Source organism: Gymnoscopelus microlampas, assembly GCF_963454915.1.
Source record: "Gymnoscopelus microlampas genome assembly, chromosome: 4".
In the NCBI taxonomy this organism is placed as follows: domain Eukaryota; kingdom Metazoa; phylum Chordata; class Actinopteri; order Myctophiformes; family Myctophidae; genus Gymnoscopelus; species Gymnoscopelus microlampas.
The window spans coordinates 56,193,339-56,220,838 of record NC_139941.1 but is presented as its reverse complement, the minus strand read 5'-3'; the positions used below and the strand labels follow the sequence as shown (position 1 = coordinate 56,220,838).

At 41.2% G+C, this 27,500-nt stretch overlaps 1 protein-coding gene across 3 annotated transcripts in view; it reads left to right on the top strand.

Annotated features, from left to right (window-relative positions):
• Positions 1 to 17,423: 17,423 nt before the first annotated feature.
• The window catches only part of LOC311044590 (5'-AMP-activated protein kinase subunit gamma-1-like), a 21,347-nt gene continuing 11,270 nt past the window's right edge, over positions 17,424 to 27,500 (top strand). For all 3 annotated transcript variants that reach the window (XR_014600710.1, XM_084056285.1, XM_084056286.1), the window contains exons 1-3: positions 17,424 to 17,576; positions 25,615 to 25,663; positions 27,173 to 27,285. Coding sequence is in view for 2 of the 3 variants with exons in the window: in XM_084056285.1 (XP_083912411.1) it covers positions 17,559 to 17,576; positions 25,615 to 25,663; positions 27,173 to 27,285 (180 nt within the window). In the remaining variant the exon portion in view is untranslated. The remainder of the gene's footprint in view (positions 17,577 to 25,614; positions 25,664 to 27,172; positions 27,286 to 27,500) is intronic.

Sequence of the window (27,500 nt, the reverse complement as noted above, 5' to 3'; positions counted from 1 at the left end):
AGGGGGGTGGTTGCTGGGTTTAACCATTTGAAACCCAGCATTCCTGTTCTGGGGGGAACATTAGGCGAAATATAGTTTGGCACTTTTCGGCGAAGATATTTAGTGCAGAGGGAACACTTTCAAGGTCTACCCTTAACTCTGACAGTGTACAAATGGAACCAAATTGACCCGTCAGGGTCCATTTGGTTCCATTTGTACACTGTACAGGGTCTAAATGATCCAGCATGGACCCCTAGGTCACTGTGGAACTAAGTGTACAGGGTCTAACTCTCTGCCATTGACGTAAGGTAGGGAATGAATTCTGTAGTCTGAATTCCTTCAGACTTCGGTACTTTATGTAATAATAATATAGCTTGCAGATCAGTTCTAACACTCAATACCATCACCCACTCACACTAGGCCTACAACACATACATACTGAGTTTACATGGTGAACTATAGGGTACGAGTGCAGGTCAGGGATCATTCTAGTGATGTGAATACAGCATCACCACAGCAGAGACGGGTCAAATACTCAGGCAGAAACATACGTATGGTATTTGAAAGGAATACAAGAACACTCGCCCCAAAAACACGCTTCCACCGGGTCAAATCCGGTGACGGTCGCCACCAGGTATTCCTAAACGTAACCTCAGTAAAACTATGTCTAAACCTAACCTTATTCCTAACCTTAACCTCAGTAAAACTATGTCTAAACCTAACCTTATTCCTAACCTTAACCTCAGTAAAACTATGTCTAAACCTAACCTTATTCCTAAACTTAACCTCAGTAAAACTATGTCTAAACCTAACCTTATTCCTAGACGTAACCTCAGTAAAACTATGTCTAAACCTAACCTTATTCCTAGACGTAACCTCAGTAAAACTATGTCTAAACCTAACCTTATTCCTAACCATAACATCAGTAAAACTATGTCTAAACCTAACCTTATTCCTAACCTTAACCTCAGTAAAACTATGACTAAACCTAACCTTATTCCTAAACGTAACCTCAGTAAAACTATGTCTAAACCTAACCTTATTCCTAACCTTAACCTCAGTAAAACTATGTCTAAACCTAACCTTATTCCTAAACGTAACCTCAGTAAAACTATGTCTAAACCTAACCTTATTCCTAAACGTAACCTCAGTAAAACTATGTCTAAACCTAACCTTATTCCTAACCATAACATCAGTAAAACTATGTCTAAACCTAACCTTATTCCTAAACGTAACCTCAGTAAAACTATGTCTAAACCTAACCTTATTCCTAACCTTAACCTCAGTAAAACTATGTCTAAACCTAACCTTATTCCTAACCTTAACCTCAGTAAAACTATGTCTAAACCTAACCTTATTCCTAACCGTAACCTCAGTAAAACTATGTCAAAACCTAACCTTATTCCTAAACGTAGCCTCAGTAAAACTATGTCTAAACCTAACCTTATTCCTAACCTTAACCTCAGTAAAACTATGTCTAAACCTAACCTTATTCCTAACCTTAACCTCAGTAAAACTATGTCTAAACCTAACCTTATTCCTAACCGTAACCTCAGTAAAACTATGTCTAAACCTAACCTTATTCCTAACCGTAACCTCAGTAAAACTATGTCTAAACCTAACCTTATTCCTAACCTTAACCTCAGTAAAACTATGACTAAACCTAACCTTATTCCTAAACGTAACCTCAGTAAAACTATGTCCAAGCCTAACTTTATTCCTAACCTTAACCTCAGTAAAACTATGACTAAACCTAACCTTATTCCTAACCTTAACCTCAGTAAAACTATGTCTAAACCTAACCTTATTCCTAAACATAACCTCAGTAAAACTATGACTAAACCTAACCTTATTCCTAACCTTAACCTCAGTAAAACTATGTCTAAACCTAACCTTATTCCTAACCTTAACCTCAGTAAAACTATGTCTAAACCTAACCTTATTCCTAACCTTAAAGGAGCTACACCATGAATTTAAAAAATAATAATAATATTTGATATCATATTGTGTATGTCCCTCAAACGTTTTTCAAAAGGTTTGAGCCTAAATCAAGCCTCAGATATACTCATTCCAACTAACTTCTCTCTGGCTTATAAAGCACTTTCACCTGTAATACCACATTGTCCTGTTTGGCACGGGGCGCTATTGAGCCAGTTTGTATGCATGTCATGTCCTGGTTCTGTGTGGAAAAAGTAAAAAAAAAAAAAAAGAAAAAATTTATAAAAAAATAAAAATGTTTTTTTTTTTTTTTTTTTGGATTATTTTTTTTGTTGGTTAGAACTGAAAAACGGGAGGAATTGTTCCCAGACGTGACGTAGGGTGGGGGAACAAATCTGACGGACTGTTTTCAGACCAATTTACATGAAAACCACAGATAGCCTATGAAAGCCTGCATGCTCGAAGTCGGGTATTTGTTGGAACAGAAGAGAGGTGGGGGAGACCAAAAACACACAAAAATGAAGAAAAAGTTAAAATTCATGGTGTAGACCCTTTAACCTCAGTAAAACTATGTCTAAACCTAACCTTATTCCTAACCTTAACCTCAGTAAAACTATGTCTAAACCTAACCTTATTCCTAACCTTAACCTCAGTAAAACTATGTCTAAACCTAACCTTATTCCTAACCTTAACCTCAGTAAAACTATGTCTAACCCTAACCTTATTCCTATATGTAACCTTAGTAAAACTATGTCTAAACCTAACCTTATTCCTAACCTTAACCTCAGTAAAACTATGTCTAAACCTAACCTTAACCTCAGTAATACTAATACAAGAATACAAGAACCGCTAGGGCCGAGCAGTCCGGGGAAAAAATGGGGGCGACTGTGTTTTTGTGGGCGAGCGCTCCGGTTACCTTTGAAAGTAACTGCTACATATAAGCGATGGAGGTTGAGTCAGCCAGGCTCACATGCTGATCAGAGATGGTAGCCACCCTAACCATGGATCGTTTCAGACGCTACCCAGAGGTAAGTATCAGGACAGTGATAAACCTGTGATAAACAGGCTTATAAATCAACAGGCCAGGAAAGGAAAAGTAAGCTTGGAAAACACTAAGGGGAAAAGTGATAGATTAACCCACTTACATAGTTTGAATAAACAAACACATACACACATACACACAGGCGTGCATGCACGCACACGCACACACACACACACACACACACACACACACACACACACACACACACACACACACACACACACACACACACCACAAACTCACCACACAGCTTGCTTAAGATTGTCAGGTTTGAACATGCCAGGCTTTCACCAAAGTGTTTGTTTGATTATTTGTCTTCGGCTCATGATCGTGTTTGGAGGAAGACCAGCTTAATGAAGCGTTCTATTAAACCTACATGAACTTAAGAGTGATAATCATGGTCGTTGATGATGATAGTATATTATATACAGTGGTGTAAAGCAACTAAGTATTTTTTACAGTACATTTACCCAAGCACTGTACTTACGTACAATATTCAATACTTTTACTTTTACTCCACTACAATTATTTGAAAACTTTAGTTACTAGTTACTTTGCAGATATAAATTGTTACATTATAAAACATACATTAACCACTTTAGCCCTATTTTATACCTACCTAGGCTATTTGAAAATAGCAGATCTACAAGCTCACAGCGCGTCGCATCGCGACGCGTTGTGAGCTTGTAGATCTGCTATTTTCATGCATTTTTGTACTTTTACTTTTAAATTCTCTGTACTTTATGTGCATTTTGATACCAATTCTTTTGTACTTTTACTCAAGTCAATTTTGAATTCCGGACTTTTACTTTGACAGAGTAAGTAAGTAAAACAATTGAGTACTTTGTCCACCACTGAGTATACTGTATGTCAAATTAAAAGTCTGAAAAACTGGAACCATGACAGATAAACAACATATAAGGCTGGACTCATGCTGGACGTGCCACGCACAAAGAAATAGCAGATCTACAAGCCCACAATGCATGTAGATCGCATTCTTGTAGATCGGCTATGTTCTGCGCACGAGCATCCGCGTGCAATGAAGTATATAACTGTCCTGTAAGGACAGAACCGTAAGTCCTGTGGATTAAGTCCAAGTATAACACTAAGTTAATTACCTGTTAATTAAGTACATTACCAATGACCATTTGAGAGAGGCCAACTTTATTTATACCTGGATCCAATGGTGGAAAAAGTACTCACATTTTTTACTTAAGTAAGATTATCAATACTGACATGTAGAAATACTCTGTTACAAGTCCGGTAATCAAAATTTACTTGAGTGAAAGTACAAAAGTATTGGCATCAAAATGCACTTAAAGTATCAAAAATAAAAGTGCTCATTATGCAGAAATGTCTCATTTCAAGTTTTCAAAATGTATACAAATCTTTTGAAAATTGTGCAGCAGATCTACAAGCTCACAATGCGACGCATTGTGAGCTTGTAAGGTAGATCTGCTATTTTCAAATGGCTGAAGTGGTTACTGTATATCTTTTGTGATAATAATAAAAACTAAAGTTTTCAAATAATCGATATAATAAATAATAGTGGAGTAAAAATACAATATTTGCCTCTGAGATGTAGTGGAGTAGAAGTAAAAGTATAGACACTTGGAAACACTCCAGTAAACTACAAATTCTAAAGTGTACTTAAGTACTGTACTTGAGTAAATGTACTTAGCTACTTGTTTACACCACTGCCTGGATCACCCCTTGCCTTCAGATCACTGAGCTCAGTGAGGCCTGAATAACATGTCACATAACTTTATAATGTTATGTGAAAAGAAAATCCCACATTAGTCACGGAGCGGGACCAGTCTTTACCACAGGACACACTGTTGCATTGTGTTAGGGGTCAAGGCCACTTGACCTTTGGTGTAGTCAATTCTTTGAGGGCACAAAAGGCCAAATGCCAGGGGTCACGACCTGGTGGGGACACCAGCCTATACCCTGTGAACTGAACAACAGCCGTTATGTAACGGCTGTTGTTCCCCCCCCATAAACATTATCATAGTACTAGTCCAGTAACCCCCCCCATTATCATAGTACTGTCCAGCCTATGATCTTATGATCTCAGCACTATGCAGTCATATCAATGACATCAGGGACGTCCATACATGGGCATAGAAGGGACACAACCAGACAGACAGACAGACAGACAGACAGACAGACAGACAGACAGACAGGCAGGCAGACAAAAATATCTGAATAATATGGACATTAAAGAGATATTTCACTTTCAAAAAAACTTTTGGTGATTGTATCGTCTACTCAGGCTTTTGTGAACCCCCCAGACCGTTTTTAAGTTGCTTGATTCAATATTTAGACATTAGATATTCATTTTATCAGACACGCCCCCTTCCTATACAAACCCATTGTAACTTCAAACTCCATTTTTAACATGTTAGATTCATCAAAAACACCCGTCCTTGGTTCACCCGTCTCCTACCACCCCCCTAATACGTGAGGGGCCGTGTTTTTTCAATTACTTTTTTCATTTATTTTTAATATGTTTTTTTTGGAAAATTAAAAAAATAAAATAAAATAAATGAAAAAAAATCTCGGAAAAACACGGCCCCCTCACGTATTAGGAGGGCAGGATGAGTCACCAGAACCAAGGACGGGTGTTTTTGATGAATTTAACATGGTTAAAATGGAGTTTGAAGTTACAATGGGTTTGTATAGGAAGGGGGCGTGTCTGATAAAATGAAAATCAAATATCTAAATACTGAATGGAGCAACTTAAAAACTGTCTGGGGGGCTCACAAAGGCTTGAGTAGATGATAAAATCACCAAAAGTTTTTCTGAAAGTGGAATATCCCTTTAATCCATTAACAACTCATTCAGTGCCTGACTTATTTCTGGCAGTTTGGCTCTGAGTGCCACAGCCAAAATTCATTGTAAAAAAAAAAGTGCTTAGGAGCCGAGATACAGCCTTTTTCAGTAAGAAGTTAAACAAGAAGTGAATGGAGCAGAACATTTTCAAATCATGATATCTTGGGTTCTGATTTTTTTTTCCAAAAAAAAAAAAAATATATATTTTTTTTTTGACGTCCAGTGGCATTGACCGGGAACGCATCTGTGTCATTTTAAGATTTCTTTGGATATATATATATATTTTTTAATCATGAAAATATGTGCAAATCTTTGAATATATCTGTTTTTTAAATATTAACTTTTTTTCATGTCAGGGACCCCCACAATTATATGGTCCGCTTAAAAAGGTCCGCTTTAAAAAATATATATATTCCATTTTTCAAAAACAGCCAAAGTATAAAATAATGGTTAAAGTGGTAACACAGATGCGTTCCCGGTTTGAATGGGTTAAAAACCTCTGATAAATGCCTAAATTGTAAATTGTATAGCATGAATTTTTTCACGTCAGCCTAACATAGCGCCACCAGGAGGCCAATTTTTACAAAACACATTTATTTTTTTATATCACTCTTACAGATTTTGACGCAAATCGGTACACAACATTATCTCTATACAGACGGATCTGTCAGAAGTTTTCATATTCCATTCCTGATTGGCTAAAGATTGACTTATATACTTCCTGGCCTGGAGGAGACCATGTGCTCTGAGGAGCACATTGTTCCAGTTTGCTGTGTTTGTGCACAAACTGGCTGAACCACAAAACAACTGCATTTTTGTCAGGTTTGTGGAACAGAAATGATCTCCACACCATGCAGTCAACTAGCTTCCAGGCAACAGGTCTCTGGGGCGTGTGTTACAGCCAGTGATGGAAAAAAGTACTCAAATATTTTCCTTAAGTAAAAGTATTAATACTGGAATGTAGAAATACTCTGTTACAAGTAAATGTTCGGAATTCAAAATTTACAGGAGTAAAAGTACAAAAGCATTGGTATCAAAATGTATCAAGATGTAGTTTTCAAACGTATAGAATTCATAAAAATCCTTTTATCTACAAGCTCCATGCGACGCATTGTGAGCTTGTAGATCGGCTATTTTCAAATGGCCGAAATGTATATAGGGCTGAATGTATGTTTTGTAATAATAATCAAAATCTACAAAGTAGTAACTAACGTTTCTAGTTTTAACCTCAGCTTCACAATCAAAGTGGGTGATAATGTTATCACAAGAAAAGAGGAAATTACCTAGGTTCCATTTTAGAGGGAAACCAGGATTACTGCATGTTTTTTGTGAGGGTACCTACCCTAGGGGACACGGGGAGAACATGCAAAAACCACACAGAAAGGCCCTTTTACCAACCCCACCTAGGGTATGGGCACTGATGACGAGGAGGAGAGAACACGCCCCCAGCGCCCACAGCGTCCCCGGCGGGAATCAAACCCAGGACCTTCTAGTTGTGAGGCGACAGCGCTACCGACTTCACGTGCCTTTTACTTTGTAATTGGTATCGTTGACAAATAAAGTTCAACCTTGAACCTTGAACCTAGGTGTCTCATGGTGTCATGGGAGGACCACATCAGAATGGTGGTCCTCTACGGGGACCTTCCACCACGGGTCACAGATAAGGTCAGAGAGATAAGGATGAGGCTGGCAGGTCACTGCGTCAGGAACCCCGGAACTACAGGCAAGCAAACTGACACTGTGGGAGACAACCCAGGGTAAAGACAGGAGAGGAAAGAGGTGCACCACCTACGTAGAAGCACTAAGGTGTGACAGCAGAGCTAACAACACTGTAGAGCAGGGGTCTTCAACAGGGGGTCCGGAGCGCGAGGCGTTGTGAGCTTGTAGATCGGCTATTTTTGTCAAAGATGTATAGGTGTAGAGGGAAAAAAAGAGCAGTACCAAGTAAACAAAAAAAGTTTAATCTGAAACTAAATGTTATACAATAGAGAGTAGGGGGTCCCTGCTTCATCTCTCTCAGCTAGGGGGTCCTTGGCCTGAAAAGGTTGAAGACCCCTGCTGTAGAGCTCTAGACCCTGATGCTAGACAGCAGGGTGTGGAGGGCAGAGATCCAGGACCAGGAGTCCAGAGTTGGTGTCGGCTAGCTAGACGGTAGACTGCATCGCATCAAAGCCTTTACTGCGTTGATCCTTTCACTTTCAACATGTTTGGGGTCATTTTAACGTCTACTCAGGCTTTTGTGTTTCACCCACACAGTATTTAAGTTGCTTGATTCAATATTTAGATATTTGATATAAATTTGATCAGACACGCCCCCTTCCTATACAAACCCAGTGTAACTTCAAACTCCATTTTAACCATGTTAGATTCATCTAAAACACCCATCGGTTCTGGTGACTGATATCGTTTCCTTCTAATGCGTGAGGGGGCCGTGTTTTATCAATCACTTTTTTCATTTATTTTGTAGATTTTTTTTGGTGGGAAAAAACATATGGCATAAAATCCAAAATGCCCAAAATCCTCAGTGTCTCTGAGAATGTACAAATGGAACCGCTCCTATAAGTGTCCTTTTGGGACCCCCGCTGGTTGAGAATTAGTGCTTTGAAACAACCGTTGTGATGGAACATGGAACCACAGTATCTCATGTTATGCAAAACATACATTGTGATCTCTCATGTGTCAGGCTGAGAGGAGACACGCACATGTATGAGAGAAACGACACCCAGGAGAAGAGTGTGTGTGTGTGTGTGTGTGTGTGTGTGTGTGTGTGTGTGTGTGTGTGAGTGACACACCCCGCTGCATTCTGGTTCATGTGCTCACATGCAAAACCTGTGCACGTTGCCTGGGGCAGCCTACTTAATATTCCTGAGCCACATGGAAGCCATGTTAGGCCCGCACACGCCACCATGTGGACAGAAGAAGTACTCTAGTGTTGTTGTGTTTTTTACTTGAATATAAAAACTGAAGTTTATCTTTTTATCTTTTTATATTATGGTATAATAGGACCTAAGTGGTTAATGTAAGTTTGGAAATGATAATCTAAATATGCAATGTGAAAAGTACAATTATCTCTGAGAGGTAGTGGATCAGAAGTAAAAAAGTATCATGTTAATACTTGAGTAAAGTAGACTTACACTTACTAAAGGAGACACTAGACTAAAGGAGACTCTGCCGGTCATCAAATTACTGGCTCAGGAATGCGACAAAAAACAAAAAAATCTCCATGAATTCAAGACTTCATGGGGTGTGGAATGATAGAAAATAAGTCACTTTTATGCGTGAACGACTCCTTTAACTACTAATTAACTAACTAATACTAATTAATACAACAGCTAATTAATACTGCTAAATACCTACTCCTTTAACGGACTCAGAGATTGAAATAGAAAATGATTCAATGGTCAGTAATGGTAGGAATAGGCGTAAGGGTGTCTGTATGTACATACTGTACACAAAGATACTGATGTTAACACTCGTTCTGACCTAAATCGTGAAACGCAATTGAAACTGATCATTGGGACTTCACTGCCCTCCATTAAGGATGTTGCTGACAACCGCTGTCTGACTGACTAGTAGGGCCAAAAATATCATGACTGACTACCCACCCACATTATGGACTGTTCACCTTGTTGCCCTCTCCATATATCCATCTATCTATCTATCTATCTATCTATCTATCTATCTATCCATCTATCCATCTATCCATCTATCCATCTATCCAACTGTGTGGGTTGATGTCATTTTTCGATAAAGCTAAACCTGTGTTAGTGGGCACCATCTACAGACCTCCTGATCAGAATGATTTCTATGATATACTAGAGGAGTGCTACAGAGCGTGCCACAAATCCTGAAGGGGGCGTCAACAAGTGTCTTTTGGTAGCAGCGGACATCTTTGAGGGGTATAAACCAGGTTGACTTAACATTGCCCAAAACAAACATGTCTGCGCTATGCCGCGCCGCGCCGCCCCCCCCCCGGTCCAAAGAACTCAGGAGTACACAGGTCCAAGAGTCATGGCTGGGCTTCAAAACCAAATTCCTAGCAATATTAAATAGCATGGCTCCCATGAGAGCCATCAGGGTTAAAGCCCGCTCTGAGCCATGGATGATATCGGACATAGGCCTACTGATTGCTATGAAAGTCGGAGACAAAAAAATGCTCTGAAGCTCGCAAATGTAAGTCTAAGCTCGCCAAACGCTTCAACAAGGATCTCAAAACCCACCATGTGAAACTTCAAAAACAGAGCAATAAACTAAAAAATAAGGTAACTGCCATGACCAGATCTGCAAAAACAAAAAAAAACTTAATGACAAAGTGGAAGAAAACATATACAAACCATGTGAGCTCTGGACGTTATTTAGCAACCAACTATAGGCTGCAGTCAGAAACTGAATAACAGATTTACAAAATATCAACATTAATTCGGACGACACTCATAGTCTCATTAATGTGTTAATGACAAGCTGGATGTGGATGCTAATCGCTTAATCCCTTAAGATGGGGAACGCATCTGTGTGTCATTTTAAGATGTCTTTGGCTATTCAAAAATAGCAGATATACAAGCTCATAGCACGACACCGAGTGCCGCGCTATGAGCTTGTAGATCTGCTATTTTTTTAGCGGTGCCAGCCGCTCTACATTTGACTATGTCCGTCCGTATGTCCGTTTGTCCGTTTGTCCGTTTGTCCGTTTGAGCACGGGCTTTAAACAGCTATAACTCCAGTTCGCAGCATGCCAGCAAGTCCAAATTTGGTATGTGGACTTAGACCACCAATAGGGACGAGCATTGACTGCTGAAGCCCCGCCCCGCCCTATTATAGCGCCACCAGGAGGCCACTCATCAAAGGCACCGCTTCCTTCACACAGGGTGTGATTTTTTGAAACATTTTGAACATTTGTGCAAATCTTTAAATATATATTTTTCAAAGCCAACATTTTTTAACTCAAGTCTTTGCCTGGATTCTACAAATGTCTTCTAAATCCTAACATATGTGTTTTAAACTCATGTTGCTATCAGTGGTTCTCAAACGTTTTTCATGGTTTTCAAGACCCCCCAAATGATATTTATTTGTCCACGGACCCCCTCCCCCCCCCCCCCCCATCTCAAAATATTTTGTTCCAGGGACCCCCAGAAGCAAAGATTTGAGTTAAAAATGTATATATATATATTCAACTATTTGCACACTTTTTTCTTCTCCAAAAATAGCCAAAGAACTCTAAAAATGACACACAGATGCGTTCCCGCCGGTCTTAATGGATTAAACATCTTCTTTACAACCACAGCCACAACACTGGTTAACAAACTGCCTGTATCTCACTCTGGGCTTCATGGTGTAAAGCACATCCAGGTGTGATGGGGTCACTTTTCTAACTGCATGTTTTATCATTTATTTTATAAGTTGAGTGTGAATGTTTGAGTTGTAATGTGTACTCTGTTACTGCCCCAAGAACAGTATCCCACGGCAACCAGGGCGGATCAACGGGGGCAATTAATCGGGCTCAGCCAGGTTTAAGCCCACTCAGGACAGAGCGAGACACACAAACGCCACGGAACGCACTGGACAAGACGCTGCAGTCTTGCCAGTGTTGATTTCGTCGACTAAAACTATGAAGAAAAATGTTGGTCGACTACCTTTTTTTCACTGACGAAATCTAAATAAAAACTAAATAAAAACGAATAAGCTATGATGACTCAAACTGAGACTAAATATATTGACAATTTCGTCAACAAATAAAAACTAGACTGAAATGTTAGTGAGGGACTGAAGAGATCCAGTAGAAAAGACAAGTCATTTTATGTTTGGTTGTGCTCGGGTGTTGTGCTCTGAAAATAGCAGATCTACAAGAAGATCGGCTATTTTCAGCACGCAACCAAGTGTAAAATCAGCCATTACGACGCCATCAAGGCACCGCCAAAACACATTTTAGTCGACTAAATCAACTGTAGATTTAGTCGACTATAATCTTAGATTTAGTCAACTAAAACAAAACAAAAAATCTGTTGACTAAAATATGACTAAAACTAAATGGAATTTTATTGAAAAGACTATGACTAAAACTAAATAAAAAATGTCTGTCAAAATCAACACTGTCTGCAGCACACACAGCACCGGACACCACCGGACGCCATACACTGATCTGAACTATAGGACCGGATGGACATTACATGGATATGTGTCACAAATAGGTATCGGTATAGGACCCACATGCAGAACACGAGGCAGTGCTGACTGCTCTGACAGTCAGAACATTTATTATCAAACTCAAGATATAAGCTGGCAACAAACCAGGACGTACAAGGGCATGACATACAGTACCATGACAACTATAATCGAACAACAGAACGCTGAACACAGGGAGGTCTAAATACACTAGACCAGTGGTTTTCAACCCTTTTCATATCAAGGACCATTATTTATTCGGCATTTGAGTCACGGAACCACCATTTGATGAGATTTAGACTCTCAGACCCAAAGACTTAGAATATTTTGTTATCATTGGATACGATTTGGTCCACAATTCCATGCTGTATTGATGTTGGTACCATAGAAGAGACTACAGGCAAACGTTGATCAAAATAACAGTTCTTTAATTAAGTAATGCAGATGTTTAACAATAATTTTACTCTTGAGAGCGTAAAATGAAACCAAAATGGACCCGTAAGGGTCCATTTGGTTTCATTTTAGGCTCTCAAGAGTTAAAGATCTATAAGGGTCCATTTGGTTTCATTTTATGCACACCCCATGAAGCCTTGAATTCATGGATTAATTTTTGTTTTTGTGGCATCCCTAAGCCAAGAATTTGATGACCAGGTGTATTTCCGGTAGGAGAGACAAATAATATACTTTGTGTCTCCTACTGGATACATTAGCCGGTAGGAGACGGGAATCAAATCATTAGCTTTAGGAATGCGACAAAAACAAAAAAGAATCCATGGATTCAAGGCTTCATGGGGTGTGCAATTGATAGAAAATAAGTCATTTTTTGGGTGAACTACTCCTTTAAAGATCTATAAGGGTCCATTTGGTTACATTTTACACTCTCAAGAGTTAAAGATCTGTAAGGGTCCATTTGGTTTCATTTTACACTCTCAAGAGTTAAAGATCTGTAAGGGTCCATTTGGTTACATTTTACACTCTCAAGAGTTAAAGATCTATAAGGGTCCATTTGGTTACATTTTACACTCTCAAGAGTTAAAGATCTTTAAGGGTCCATTTGGTTACCAACTCTCCATCATTTAGCTGGGGACCACCTGGAACCCCCTAAAGGACCACTGGTGGTCCCCAGACCACCGGTTGAAAACCACTGCACTAGACTAACTAGAACACAGGTGAAACAACACTACAATCAACACATGAATGGCTGAGACTGAACATGACACACAGGTGAGCTACAAATGGCTATGCGTGTGACATCATCGTACCCAGAAGTTAACGCCCACTGAGTGGCAAAAAACTACTTTCTGGCCTTCACAGCCCATACATCCAAACATAAAAGTCCTATCTGATTGTATTAAACAAAAACTCACCAACATGGCGGCTGTACGGAAAGCTTGAATTATATCCTCTTTCTATCTGCAAAGTTTTTGTTTCATTAAAATCCACCGTAGAGACATGTTATGAGATTTCTGTCAAACATTCCGTACAGGTGATTCTTTTTCTAAGTGTGAAGGACTGGCCCAATAAGCGGCTGGAAACAGCACAGAGTCAGGAGGTAGATTGCAACCAAAGGTGCTTTTATTCATCCAAAGTGCACATAGAGGATAAAGGCATCAGCAGCAAAAGGTGGCATGGTAGTCGGCAGTTCCACTATGTCCTAATACTAAAACTAAAGCTGAGTGTGTTTGTTTCTGGCAGCCTTTTATACTCAGCTGAGCCAATCAAGTGTCAGTCAATCAATTGTGGGTTCAACCATGTTGGAGGTTACCTCAAACATGCAACACATAAACCACACATTCCATTAAACATCTGCATCAATACCCCTGGTAAATACATATAACTTCCTAGCACCCTATTGCAAAACAAACCTTATCACATTATTAGCAGCTTCCAATATACAACACAAAACCCCCCTCTCTCTTCTACTGTGGTCCAGTCCAAACCCATATATGGTGCTCGGGCACCCTGGGGACTCTTTTGCCCTAACACCCTGGAACAGACAGACATAAGCAGTATTAAAATCACAATTCAACATCCCATATATATATTGCCAAATATTATATTGCACTAAAACATATTGCACATTCCTCTTATGGCATTGCACTGATTATATTTCACTTGCCCATCATGATCCAATATCCTTGTGTGCAAATATACTGTGCAAAGTATGCATTTGGCTAGATGCCAAACTCTCATTTAAGGTTCATGGGAGAACCTAATAAAAAAAATAAGAGGTCAAATTGGCTTCCTTTACAGAAACAGGTCCTGTTTTTCTTTTACCAGCAGAAAGACTATTGTTCAATCTGTAATAATGTCTGTATTTGATTATGGGGATACAATGTATATGCATGCTTCACTCTCCACACTGAAGCCTCTGGATGGAGTCTACCACAGTGCTTTGTGTTTTATTACTGGTGATGATTATCTCACCCATCACTGTATTTTATATGATAAAGTGGGTCGGCCATCTCTCGCAGTTCGTAGCAACATTGTATTTTATTTATTTATAAATATTTATATTTGTAAAGGGGTGGCCATAGCTGAATGGTTAGTGAGCCCGCCTAGGGAGCCAGAGGCCCTGGTTGCCCCAGGTTCGATTCCAGGCCATGTCAGCATATGTGTTGATGAAATGAAATTTGTCCCTGAGCAAGACTCTTAACCCCTAATTGCTCACAAGTTCTCGTTGGAAACAAGACCGCAAGGACTTTCATGAACGACCTGTTAAAAGGAATTATCCTTATAAGGCCTTGTGTGGTAAACTTCCTTTATACCTAACCTCTCTTTTGGAACCAAAGGTTACTGGTCACTCAACACGTTCACAAACACACATTAGATATACCAGTCCACATAAGAGCAGTGAACAAGGAAAAACTGCATTCATGTATTATGCTCCACACAAATGGAACAAACTTCAGGACTCTCTGAAACTGGTGTGATTGGTCTCAATAGAGACATTCAGGGTGCTTCTTGAGGACACACTACATAGAGACATTCAGGGTGCTTCTTGAGGACACACTACATAGAGACATTCAGGGTGCTTCTTGAGGACACACTACATAGTGACTGTACCTGTTTCATGTAACACTGTTTATTTGCATCTGATTGTAAATCTCTGTGTTGTTATCCATGTCCTCACTGTATTGTCTGATTCACCGCCTTTTGCGATTATTTTAATGCAGCTTTATGCTTCTGCTTTTCTTTTTTGCTTTATTGTCAAAGTTGTGACATTGTAATGTGATTCAAATGTTTGTTATCAGGGCGTCCTTGAAAAAGACAGCTTGCTCTCAATGGGTTTCCCTGAATAAATAAAGGAAAAAGAAAGAAAGAAAGAAAAGAATGTGGGAAAAGTGAGGACGCTGGCGTCCACTGTTCGCCGCTTCACCTCCCAATGTCCCCCCCCCCCCTGTATGAATGAATGAACCATTGTAAAGTGCTTTGAGCACTTGGAAAAGTGCTATAACAATGCAATTCATTATTGTTATTATTATTGTAGTAGGACTGTGATACCTGATAATGCTGTTTTTATCATTTTGGCAATAAACCTGTTTAATTGCACCCTTGCTCTTGTAGTTTGACTCTGCTCAACCCTGGTATAATATGTAAGAACCTGTTTGAACGTGGTTATTTGGAGTCCTGGGCTCTATTATCCTCCAGGTGGCGTAGTCGGCTCAAAATTATATATTTGTTATTTCCACCTAGCCACACAAGCATTCTACAACAATCTAGGTGTACGCATTTTAAACTCACCATGGTGACAACTGTTGAAGTGTTTAAAAAATGAAGCGCCCTGCAACAAAACAAGCCACGACAATATTATCCTCCAATCATTGCCCACATAATAAACCTCTCCATCAAACAGGGACCGGTCCCCCAAGATTTCAAAGTAGCGAGAGTAACCCCTCTGTGTGTGTGTGTGTGTGTGTGTGTGTGTGTGTGTGTGTGTGTGTGTGTGTGTGTGTGTGTGTGTGTGTGTGTGTGTGTGTGTGTGTGTGCGCGTGCGTGTATATGGCAACGCTGACCTTGTCTGCTCTACTGTTGTATGTACACACACACACACACACACACACACACACACACTCACTCACTCACTCACTCACTCACTCACTCTTTCAGTCTAATGAATAGTTTGTCGTTCGCTGCATGACAGCTGATCTGTCTACTAGCCCTAGAATGTCTTCATGGATTTCAAACACACAGCCATCTTATCCGCGCCCGGTTAGCAATTGGTTGCGATTGTTGCGGGGTAATGAATCACACCACCTGCCCATTGTGTGTGCCCCATACATTAGTGCTTCCCAAAGGAAGTTTAGATATGTTCAGCTGCACTCATTCCGGGCCCCTCGCCTCGCCCGGACATAAAGTCGTCCGTGTGCAGCTCGTGGAAAAGTGGAGATATTTCACTAAACACACGTTTTCTGGCAGAACTTTCAAATGGATATGAAACTAGAGGACAATATCTGACTCCAGGTCTTAGGAATGAATTATTGGGTGAGTTACACACGCAGAGAACCTTTGTGAGATCAGTCTGCTAACCGGGCGCGGATAGGACCGATCTATGGCTGTTTGTGTGTTTGGAATACATGAAATGTTTGAAATATCACAGACATTCTATGGTCTCTCTCCCTCTCTCTCTCTAGCACTGTAACTATATGTCTCTCTCCCTCTCTCTCTAGCACTGTAACTATGTGTCTCTCTTCCTCTCTCTCTAGCACTGTAACTATATGTCTCTCTCCCTCTCTCTCTCTAGCACTGTAACTGTGTCTCTCTTTCAGCGCTCAACACAATGTATGACTCTCCCTTCCTCTGTATACTGGAGGCAAGCCAAGCCAACCCCTCTCTCTCTCTCTCTCTCTCTCTCTCTCTCTCTCTCTCTCTCTCTCTCTCTCTCTCTCACTCTGTTTCTCTCTCTCTCTCTCTCTCTCTCTCTCTCTCTCTCTCACTCTGTTTCTCTCTCTCTCTCTCTCTCTCTCTCACTCTGTTTCTCTCTCTCTCTCTCTGTAAATGCCACAGTTCTCTCACCCTCGCTCCACATTTAGCCCTGTCCCTCCTCTCTCTGTGGCACTGAACTCCAGTTGGACCAGTAAGAGACCCCCCCCCCTCCTCCCCACGCACGCACGCGCACACGCACACACACACACACACACACACACACACACACACACACACACACACACACACACACACACACACACACACACACACACACACACACACACCGGTCAGCGTTGCCAGACTTTGCGAGAGAGAGCCAAGCCAAATACAGTATCATGTTGGGGCTCCTTGACATGGAAAAAAAGTTTGAGAACCACCGGCTTATAATACACAGACTTGGCAACACCAGCCAAGCCACCAGTCCTTTCTGCTCCACCTGCCCCCCCCCCCCCTCCTTTCCAAGTTTTTTCCCAGCTCTCTCTCTCTCTCTCTCTCTCTCTCTATCTCTCTCTCTCACTCCTCTCTTGTATTGCAATGTGTGTGTGTGTGTGTGTGTGTCTGTTCTGGACGTTTCTTCTAGAGGTGTTGTGAGCGTTCCGGTGGGATCCATGGATCCGTTCTGCTGGGGTTTGTGATCCATTGGACTCGGCTGCCCCCCCCCTCCTCCCCCACAGCCATGGAGGGTCTGCCTGAGGTAAGACTGCCCCCTGTCTGCAAAGGCTGCTTGTTAAAGGGATAGTTCACCTAAAAAAAACTTTTTTAAACTTGTTTTTTCTCTCTAGATGAATCACCCCATGGAGACTTGAATTCATGGATATTTTATAGTTTTTGTCTCATTCCTAAGACAATCATTTGATGACCAGCGGACCGGTAGGCAGCGGTTCCGGTAGGAGACACAAAAGGTTCCAACCGGAACCGCTGCCGGTCATCAAATTATTGTCTTAGGAATGACACGAAATCTAAACAATATCCATGAACTCAAAACGTCATTTTGGGGGTGAACTATCCCTTTAACTCTGAGGGTGTGCAAGTGGAACTAAATGGACCCGTAAAAGGTTATTGACCCATAACTTGTGCTAAGGGTCCATTTGGTCCCATCAGTACATTCTTTAGTATCGTCCCTGTGTTGTTGTTGTTTTGTTGAGCGCTGGACCACAATGGAAACCAGCTTCTGCTTTCTTTGTGTGATTTGATCCACGTTGGCATTTATTATTAGCCTACTGTTTGTCTTTTAATGATGCCGATAGATTGGTTATTCATTGGTTAATTCTATTCTATTCTATTCAGAGTTACAGAGCCATAACTTATGCTCAGTGGTGGAAAAAGTACTCAGATGTTTTACTTAAGTAAAAGTTGCGATACCACAATACAAAAATACTCTGTTACAAGTAAAGGGCCTGTGTTTGAAATGTTACTTGAGTAAAAGTACAAAAGTATTGGCATCAAAATATACTTAAAGTACCAAAAGTAAAAGTACTAAAATGTTCGAAAATAGCAGATCTACAAGCTCACAACGCGTCGCGATGCAACGCGTTGTGAGCTTGTAGATCGGCTATTTTCAAATAGCCTAGGTATAGAATAGGGCTAAAGTGGTTAATGTATGTTTTATAATGTAATAATGTATATCTGCAAAGTAACTAGTAACTAAAGTTTTCAGATAATTGTAGTGTTTGCCTCTGAGATGTAGTGGAGTAGAAGTAAAAGTACTGAACAATGGAAATACGCAAGTAAAAACACCTAAAAATGTTACTTAAGTACAGTACTTGAGTAAATGTACTTAATTACTTTACACCACTGCCCATAACTAATGCTATAAGGGTGCATTTGGTTCCATGTATTATAACTCATGATTCATGCAGAGATATTTATACATTAATACGGGTAATGCATGTTTTTAATGTATTTATAATGCAGTAACATGAGACAATCTGTTCAGTCAGATACTAACAGACCTTTCAGAGTTCTTAAATGAACCCCGGTGGTTTAAAGGAGGTTGCAGTGACATCACTGGAAGTGGAAGCTGTTAACCCCTCACATGCCCATAAATGTCACTGCTTTATACACATGAGCACAACTGAGCACCCCCACATGCTGTAATGTGATATCTGTGTGTGTGTGTGTGTGTGTGTGTGTGTGTGTGTGTGTGTGTGTGTGTGTGTGTGTGTGTGTGTGTGTGTGTGTGTGTGTGTGTGTGTGTGTGTGTCTGTGTCTGTGTCTGTGTGTGTGTGTGTGTGTGTGTGGTTGATAAGCAGCTGGAGGTGTTTGCTGTTTTAATGTATTTGTTATGGGTGTGATGTGGTATTGTGTGTGTGTGTGTGTGTGCGTGTGTGCGTGCGTGTGTGTGAGTTGGTGTTGTTGTGTGGTAGTGGTTGTGAGGGCAGCTATGAGGAGGGTGAGACATGGGAAGGCCGTTGGCACAGACAACATTCCGGTGGAGGTGTGGACATGTTTAACATGAAGCTGATGGGAAAGAGTAGTGGAAGCTAGGCTAAGAGGAGACAGCGTGACAATTAGCGAGCAGCAGTATGGGTTTATGCCAAGGGCCCAGCATACGCCTTTGAAAGTGAGTCTATATAGGAAGTGACAGTTCATTTGAATGGCCTGTAGTTTAGCTGTTTTACCCCTGCTGGTGTCAGAGGAAATAACTCTCAATGCGAGTTGTTTTTTGACCAACTTTAGTCTTGACATGCGTCGTCAAAATGCATGATGCGCGGCACATCAGACGAAGGGAGGCGCTTTCGCGCACCAACAGCTGGGACAGCAATTTACTTCCTGAAGCCACACTCACACAATCACGCTAAAGCACAAGTCGGCCCCATGCACAGCCATTAGGCGGAGGGGGAGGGGACACGCGTCACCGACGATGAACGCACCTTGATGGTGCAAAATATGCTTTGAACGTCCCAATCTGACGGATAAAATCAGCGCTGCACAGGGCAGCCGAAAAACGGCGGAATGTAGAAGCAGGGCGCTACAACATCAAAGCGCGCCGGTGAAGAGTCCGTTGACAAAACGGTCCCGGGGGCACCGCGCTGAAACCCCCCCCTCCCCGTTGAAGAAACGATACGGGTGGCACCGCGCTGAACCCCCCCACCCCCCCCCCCCCCCCCGCGCGCCGTTGACAAAACGCACCAGACCTTTTATTTATCATTTATTTGGTGAGCACCAAGTAACATCTCCAGGTGCTCTTCTGAGTACTAGCCCAGAAAAGTTATGGGCACCCCTGACTATATGCTTCCAGTCGCTACTTTAAAGTCTTCTTTCAATCATCATGATATGCGTTTTGGTAATTTATGGTCCCATTTATTTTAAAATTGATGATAAAGTAGGCTATGCTCTAGGAGGGGTGTGATGATTTGATTGACAAGCTACACAACCAATAGCATTCATTCCCCGCCCCCGCTCTTGATTGACAAGCTACCCAACCAATAGCATTTATTTTCCGGTTGCGTAGGATATGACGCAAAATGAGGCGATGTAGAAAGATGGCGGATTTGAAAAAAATGTTTAGGCTATAGTATAGTACTGCCCCGTACAACCTAACAGAGCCCAGCACAGCCCACCAGAGCCCATTAGAGCCCACCAGAGCTAAGCAGTCCGGCACATTCCAGCACACAAAGTCCAGCCCACTGGGAGAATAGCTTAGGGTATGGGCGTAGTTAAAAGACTGTAATAGGCTATACAGTGCTGGGTCCAGCTGGAGGCTAGACTAGAATGTTCTAGGCCTTACTAGACTCTAATAGCCTAGAAATGTTCCTGTAAAACTATTGCCGGTGGACACAAACCCATGTAAAACTATTGCCCGTGGACACAGTGGTTAATCTCAAGTGCAAAGGGGCTACAGGGCTGACAAGAGCCTAGTACAGCCTAATAGAGCCTATTAGAGTCTATTAAGACCTAGAACATTCTAGTCTAGTCTATTCCAGCTGGACCCAGCCCTGTATAGCCTATTACAGTCATTTAACTACCCCCCATACCCTAGGCTATTCTGCCAGTGGGCTGGACTTTGTGTGCTGGAATGTGCCGGACTGCTGGGCTCTGGTGGGCTATAATGGGCTCTGGTGGGCTGTGCTGGGCTCTGTTAGGTTGTACGGGGCAGTACTATACTATAGCCTGAACATTTTCATGTAAAACTATTGCCGGTGGACACAAACCCATGTAAAACTATTGCCCGTGGACACAGTGGTTAATCTCAAGTGCAAAGGGGCTACTGGGCTGACAAGAGCCTAGTACAGCCTAATAGAGCCTATTAGAGTCTAGTAAGGCCTAGAACATTCTAGTCTAGCCTATTCCAGCTGGACCCAGCCCTGTATAGCCTATTACAGTCATTTAACTACCCCCCATACCCTAGGCTATTCTCCCAGTGGGCTATAATGGGCTCTGGTGGGCTGTGCTGGGCTCTGTTAGGTTGCCGTGCCCTCTTTTAGCCAGTGGATGTGTAAAGTTCATCGGTTCTTTCTTAGGCGATGACCATCCCTGCTACAAAGTTTTGTGGCGTTATGTGAAGCCATTTGGGAGTTGGGTGTCTTTTTGCGATTGACCACGCCCATTGCCCCGCCCCCTTATGGCCGAGGGGCATGGGAAGTTAATTTGGTTCATCATCAGCCCATGCTACACCCTTCCACCAAGTTTCATAAAAGTTGGCGCAGTAGTTTTTCCGTAATCCTGCTTACAAACAGACGCTCAGACAAACAAGTGGTGGTGAAACCATATCTTCTTTGGCGGAGGAATAAAAAAAACTGGGACCCTTATTTCACTGGCATCCGGTGGATTCTTATTGGGGACACATCCAACTTTTACTCAAAAATGCCTACATGGTTACAGAATTTTCCATTTTCGGCCCCGTCTATAAAGTTCTTTTTAGTTTTTGTCATATTTTAGTTGTCTGAAATGTTTTAGTTTTTGTCTAGTTTTAGTTTTTAGGCGACTAAATCTACAGTTGATTTAGTCGCATAAAATGTTCTTTTGGGCGGAAATAGCTGATTTTCACTTAACTGCCTACCAAAAATAGCCGATCTACAAGCTCACAACGCGTCGCAGCGCGACGTGTTGTGAGCTTGTAGATTGTACTGTGGCACCCACGCGCACCCATGATGACTTGTCTTTTAGTTCTACTGGATCTCTTCTCCACTAGTCCCTCACTAACATGTTAGTCTAGTTTTTATTTGTTGATGAAATTGTCAATATATTTAGTCATAGTTTTAGTCATCGTAGCTTAGTTTTTATTTAGTTTTCGTCAATCGTCAGTGAAAAAAGGTAGTCGACCAACATTTTTCGTCATAGTTTTAGTCGATGAAATCAACACTGCACCACACAGACACATTGTTCACCATGAGAGTGTTGATGGAGAAGTATAGAGAAGGACAGAAGGAGTTACACTGTGTCTTTGTGGAAAAAGCAGGAGAGAGAGTGTGGTTTTGCATGAAGAAGTCAGGAGTGGGTGGCAGAGAAGTATGTCAGAATGGTGCAGGAGATCTCCTCACAGTCAGTGGTGGAAAAAGTATCAATACTGCCATGTAGAAATACTCTGTTACAAGTAAAAGTCCGGAATTCGAATTTCACTTGAGTAAAAGTACAAAAGCATTGGCATCAAAACGTACTTAAAGTACCCAAAGTAAAAGTACCCATTATGCAGAATGTCCCATTTCACAAGTTTTCATAAGTAAAAAAACGCATTGTGAGCTTGTAGATCTGCTATTTTTGGTAGGCAGCTAAGTGAAAATCAGCTATTTCCGCCCAAAAGAACATTTTAGGGGACTAAATCAACTGTAGATGACTTTCAGATGACTAAAATATGACAAAAACTAAACAGAACTTTATTCATAAGACTATGATCAAACTAAATCAAAATCAACACTGCTGTGGTGAGTCTTCCTGAGCATAAACCATAGACAGTAAAAATAATGGACAGCGTTGCGCCAATAGACTCTACAGACTGTAAATGAAGCATATTTTTCAGCAATTTCAAATCCGCCATTTTTCTATATCACCTCATTTTGCCTCATACCCTCGCGGGGAATGAATGCTATTGGTTGTGTAGCTTGTCAATCAAATCATCCGGCCCCTCCTACAGCATACCCTAGTACTTTATCTTCAATTTTAAAATAAATGGGACTATAATTTACCAAAACGTATATCATGGTGATTGAAAGAAGACTTTAAACTAGCGACATGGCTGCCAGTTCCCACCTGATGCACCGAGTGCCGCGCTATGAGCTGTAGATCTGCTATTTTAGAAGAAATATATATATTTCTGCAAATCTTTGAATGTAATATTTTTTTAAGTGAACATTTGTAACTCAAATCTTTGCTTCTGGGGGGTCCCTGGAACAAAATATTTTGACATGGGGGTCCGCGACCAAATACATATCATTTTGGGGGTCCTTGACATGAAAAAGTTTGAGAATCCCTGTTCTAGGGAACGAAAGGACCGTGGCATAAGGTTGACAAGTGAATTGTTGTTTTATTGAATGACCTTCTTTTGGTTTCTTTTAAGTTTGAAATGATATTCACAGAAGAATCTTAATACAATATTTTTCAATGGATGCACTTGAAGTTTACATACTTGAAAACAAGTCCAGACGCAAACCACTAAACAAACAAAACAACCTATCCTTACTTTTAACCCTCCAACTATCCTAACCTACATCAAATAAAAAGTACAATGTAAATCTAAACTAATCTATCTGCTCTAATCTAACTAAGGTAAAAGGTTGGTTTACAAAAAGCTGGCGCTGGTGGTTTAACTGATAATACACACAACAGGGTTGTGGTTGAACTAAAGCATGTCAGAAAATAAGGCACAATTCTGCAGGGTTCTGAGACTCACACTGAAATGCTCTGTATATAGCGGGTTCACACACTCAAAATGCATAAATGTGGGCGCATGTAGAGCACAGAGGGCTACCACACTTTTAATACCCCTTACTGCGACACAGCACTCAGTAGGCAGCATGTAACACACTGCCCATTCACACAGCTGCTCTGACAGCTCTTAAATAGGAGGCCTTCTTCAGTGATTGGTCCAGCCTGATTGCAGAGAATCAGTGAACAGGTCTGAAGGTGCCACCTTCTGGCTGCCAGGTCTCCTCCACAGCAGGAGCCGAGCTGGATGAGTGCATGTCAGGGTGCATAGCAATGCAACAGTTACTGTAAGACAATACATACTATGATAAGTAGAACGCTTCTCAACAGTGAAGACAATAAATAATATAATAGTAGTAGAACCCTTCATCCTACTATCCTACTATCCTACTATAATTCTAGTAACCTCTGTAGTGGTAGGTGAAGCTACCCGGTTCTCCTCAGTGGCTGGAACAATTGCTCTGATTTTGCACACAGCCATTGACCATTACCATCTGAACTTAACTGTGAAGCCCGTTTTTCAATTTCATCAAATCTCAGCTTCTTAGTAGCGTGTATGTGTCAAACAATGTCGCCTCCCGGGTTGCCAGATCATGTGCGCATATCCCCCCACGGATGCGTCGACCGGGTATGGTCTAGTATATATAATATATACATAATATAATAAGTAGAACCCTTCTCAGATACAGATATGTAACATAGTCAGACAGAACCCTTCTCCACACTGCTGTCCAGTAGTGGGACGCATCACAATGTTCAAGCCTTTAAACAGAGTTCACAGACATCTGCTGACCACACCTCATGTTGAGCTGTAGTGAACCGTATGATTGGCCAAATGGATACATTATCTGACTTGACTATTGTTCACAATTGCATCCAATTAAAACATTTAAAAAATAAATAAGTACATTTAAAAAAAAAAGGAAAGTGAAAAGTACAAAAGAACCAAAATAAAGCTGATTCTGATTATTATTATTTATTATTATTTTTGCACCAGCGGTGTCAGGGCTTGACCTTATGTTTGCTTTAAAAGTCGGGGTTCACAGGGTCACAGGAAGTGACCTGCAGCCAAACTGAGCCTGCTGACCCCTGCTGTTAAAGAGCAGCGACTGCAACCTGAGACCATGCTGGATTTACTGCTGTTACACAGGCAGCGTGGAGGCTCATTTAGACCAGGGCTTCTCAACCTGTGGGTCGGGGGCCCCACAGGATTTCTTTTTTGGGGGAGCCCCCCAGATGACAGGGAAGACAATTTAATCATTTTTAATACCTACAGTAAATAAAGAAAAGAAAAAACACCATTACCCCAAAAATGTTCAACAAACTATACTAAAAAAAATGGTCAAACATTGGCCAGATTGTCAAATAATATAAGAAAGAGACAACATTTGTTTGCGTTGCGAGGCTTTGTGAGCTTGTAGATCAGCTATTTTCAAAATAACTGGAACTGAATCAAACTAAATGTAATTCCTCAACTCTTACAATTCCAAGTGCTTGTCAGGGTGGGGGGACCCCAGTTCAAATATGATTATTTTGGGGGGTCCCCAGTTCAAATATGATAATTTTGGAACCCTTGTCATAGGAAAGAAAACAGTCACTGCTCGGGGTCATTTGCTGTGATCCCTGACCCCTGACCCCAGTCAGTTGACCAACTCTGTGTGTGTATGTGTGTGTGTGTGTGTGTGTGTGTGTGTGTGTGTGTGTGTGTGTGTGTGTGTGTGTGTGTGTGTGTGTGTGTGTGTGTGTGTGTGTGTGTGTGTGTGCACGCGCGCGTGCGTGCGTGCGTGCGTGCGCGTACCACAATGTCTGGCATGTTGTGTAGTTGTGTGTAGTGTCATCAGTAGTGTAATTTCTTTCTTCTTCTTCAGGTTCCTCTGTTTGAGGATGAAGAGGAAGGTCTGGTCATGAAGAGTCCAGGTAACTTACTGTGTGTAAAGCTAATCACTCAGGCTGTCAGAGCACGGTCGATGGCCTGGTCAAACTGACAAGGTTCAGAACCAATGTTGCAGGGTGTGTGTGTGTGTGTGTGTGTGTGTGTGTGTGTGTGTGTGTGTGTGTGTGTGTGTGTGTGCTCTTTGTGAAGCTCAATAGATAAAATTAATAATGTGTTCCTTTATCAATTAAATGGATGAAGTGGCTCTGGATCATCTGATGTCAGACACAATAACGGGAGGTTTAAGGTTTGGTACGTAGAGCTGTTATACTGTATGGGGTCAGCAACCTTTTTGACATTAAGTGCCATGTTTTTATTTCCTTCACAGTCAGTGTGCCATATCAACAATATGTTTGATTATGACACCACATTAAAATGAAATATTTCCAACAGATGTTGATTGTCCATAATACATAACATTTATTTTATTTTTATTTTGAAATGGTCAGGACATTGTAATGATCGTTAGACCCTGAGCAATACCCCCACACCTATCTCCCAGACTCCCTCCCCAGGCAGAGTTCAGAGTTTGAATGAATGTAGTAATTATGTGCAGGATGTAATGTGCATACAGATGTGAGGGGACTTAATTTAATTGACTAAATTATTTTAAATATCGTATAAAAAGTAATCCTCTCTCTCTCACTCATGCCAGTGTGCCTGTGATCACCCTCCCCTGTGCCAACGTTGGCCCCTTGCCTAAGGTTGCCTACCCCCTGCTGTATAGTAGCCTATAGTGTTCCCAGAGTTGCCAACATTTTTTAAAATTATTTAAAATATTTCAAATATTTTCTCCAATTTATTTTGAAAATAGCAGGTCTAGCACTTAGGAAATTGGCACCGGGTGAAAAAAAATGGGTTACAAAAATCGCGGGATAAAAATTATAAGATAAAAAGAAAATAGCAGGTCTACAAGCTCACAACGCAACGCGTTGTGAGCTTGTTGATTGGCTATTTTCAAATAGCTGATGCATGCTTATTTCTCTCACACAATCTGGCAACACTGGCTACGGGCTAAGGTGGAATGTCTGAAGATTGCGTTGTTACACAATGTGTTACGGGCAGAGAGGCATGACTGTGAGGTGATACGTATAGATGACTGTGAGGTGATACGTATAGATGACTGTGAGGTGATACGTATAGATGACTGTGAGGTGATACGTATAGATGACTGTGAGGTGATACGTATAGATGACTGTGAGGTGATACGTATAGATGACTGTGAGGTGATACGTATAGATGACTGTGATGTGGACTAGCCTCAACTGGCCTAATGTTTACACATGTGTCACTATATGCACCGTCCTTCTGTATGTTATTTGTGTTTTTATAATGTAGCTTTTAAGTCCCTTAAACTGCAAGTTTCTTCTATGGGAGACGAATAAAGTGAACCTTAACCTTGTGACACTGTGACACTGTGTGTGTGTGTGTGTGTGTGTGTGTGTGTGTGTGTGTGTGTGTGTGTGTGTGTGTGTGTGTGTGTGTGTGTGCAGGAGACCATCTGGATCCTGATAACTTCGTCTACATGAACTTCTTTAAGAATCACTGTTGCTACGACGCCGTCCCCACCAGCTCCAAACTGGTCATCTTTGACACAACACTGGAGGTAACACACACTCACACACGAACGCGCACGCGCACACGCACACGCACACGCACACACACACACACACACACACACACACACACACACACACACACACACACACACACACATGAATTTAAGGAACACACAAACAAGCAGAAATACAAGGTTTCTGCCGACAGTGAATATGTGGTTTATATATATAATTATGTAATCAATCAATCAATCAATCAATC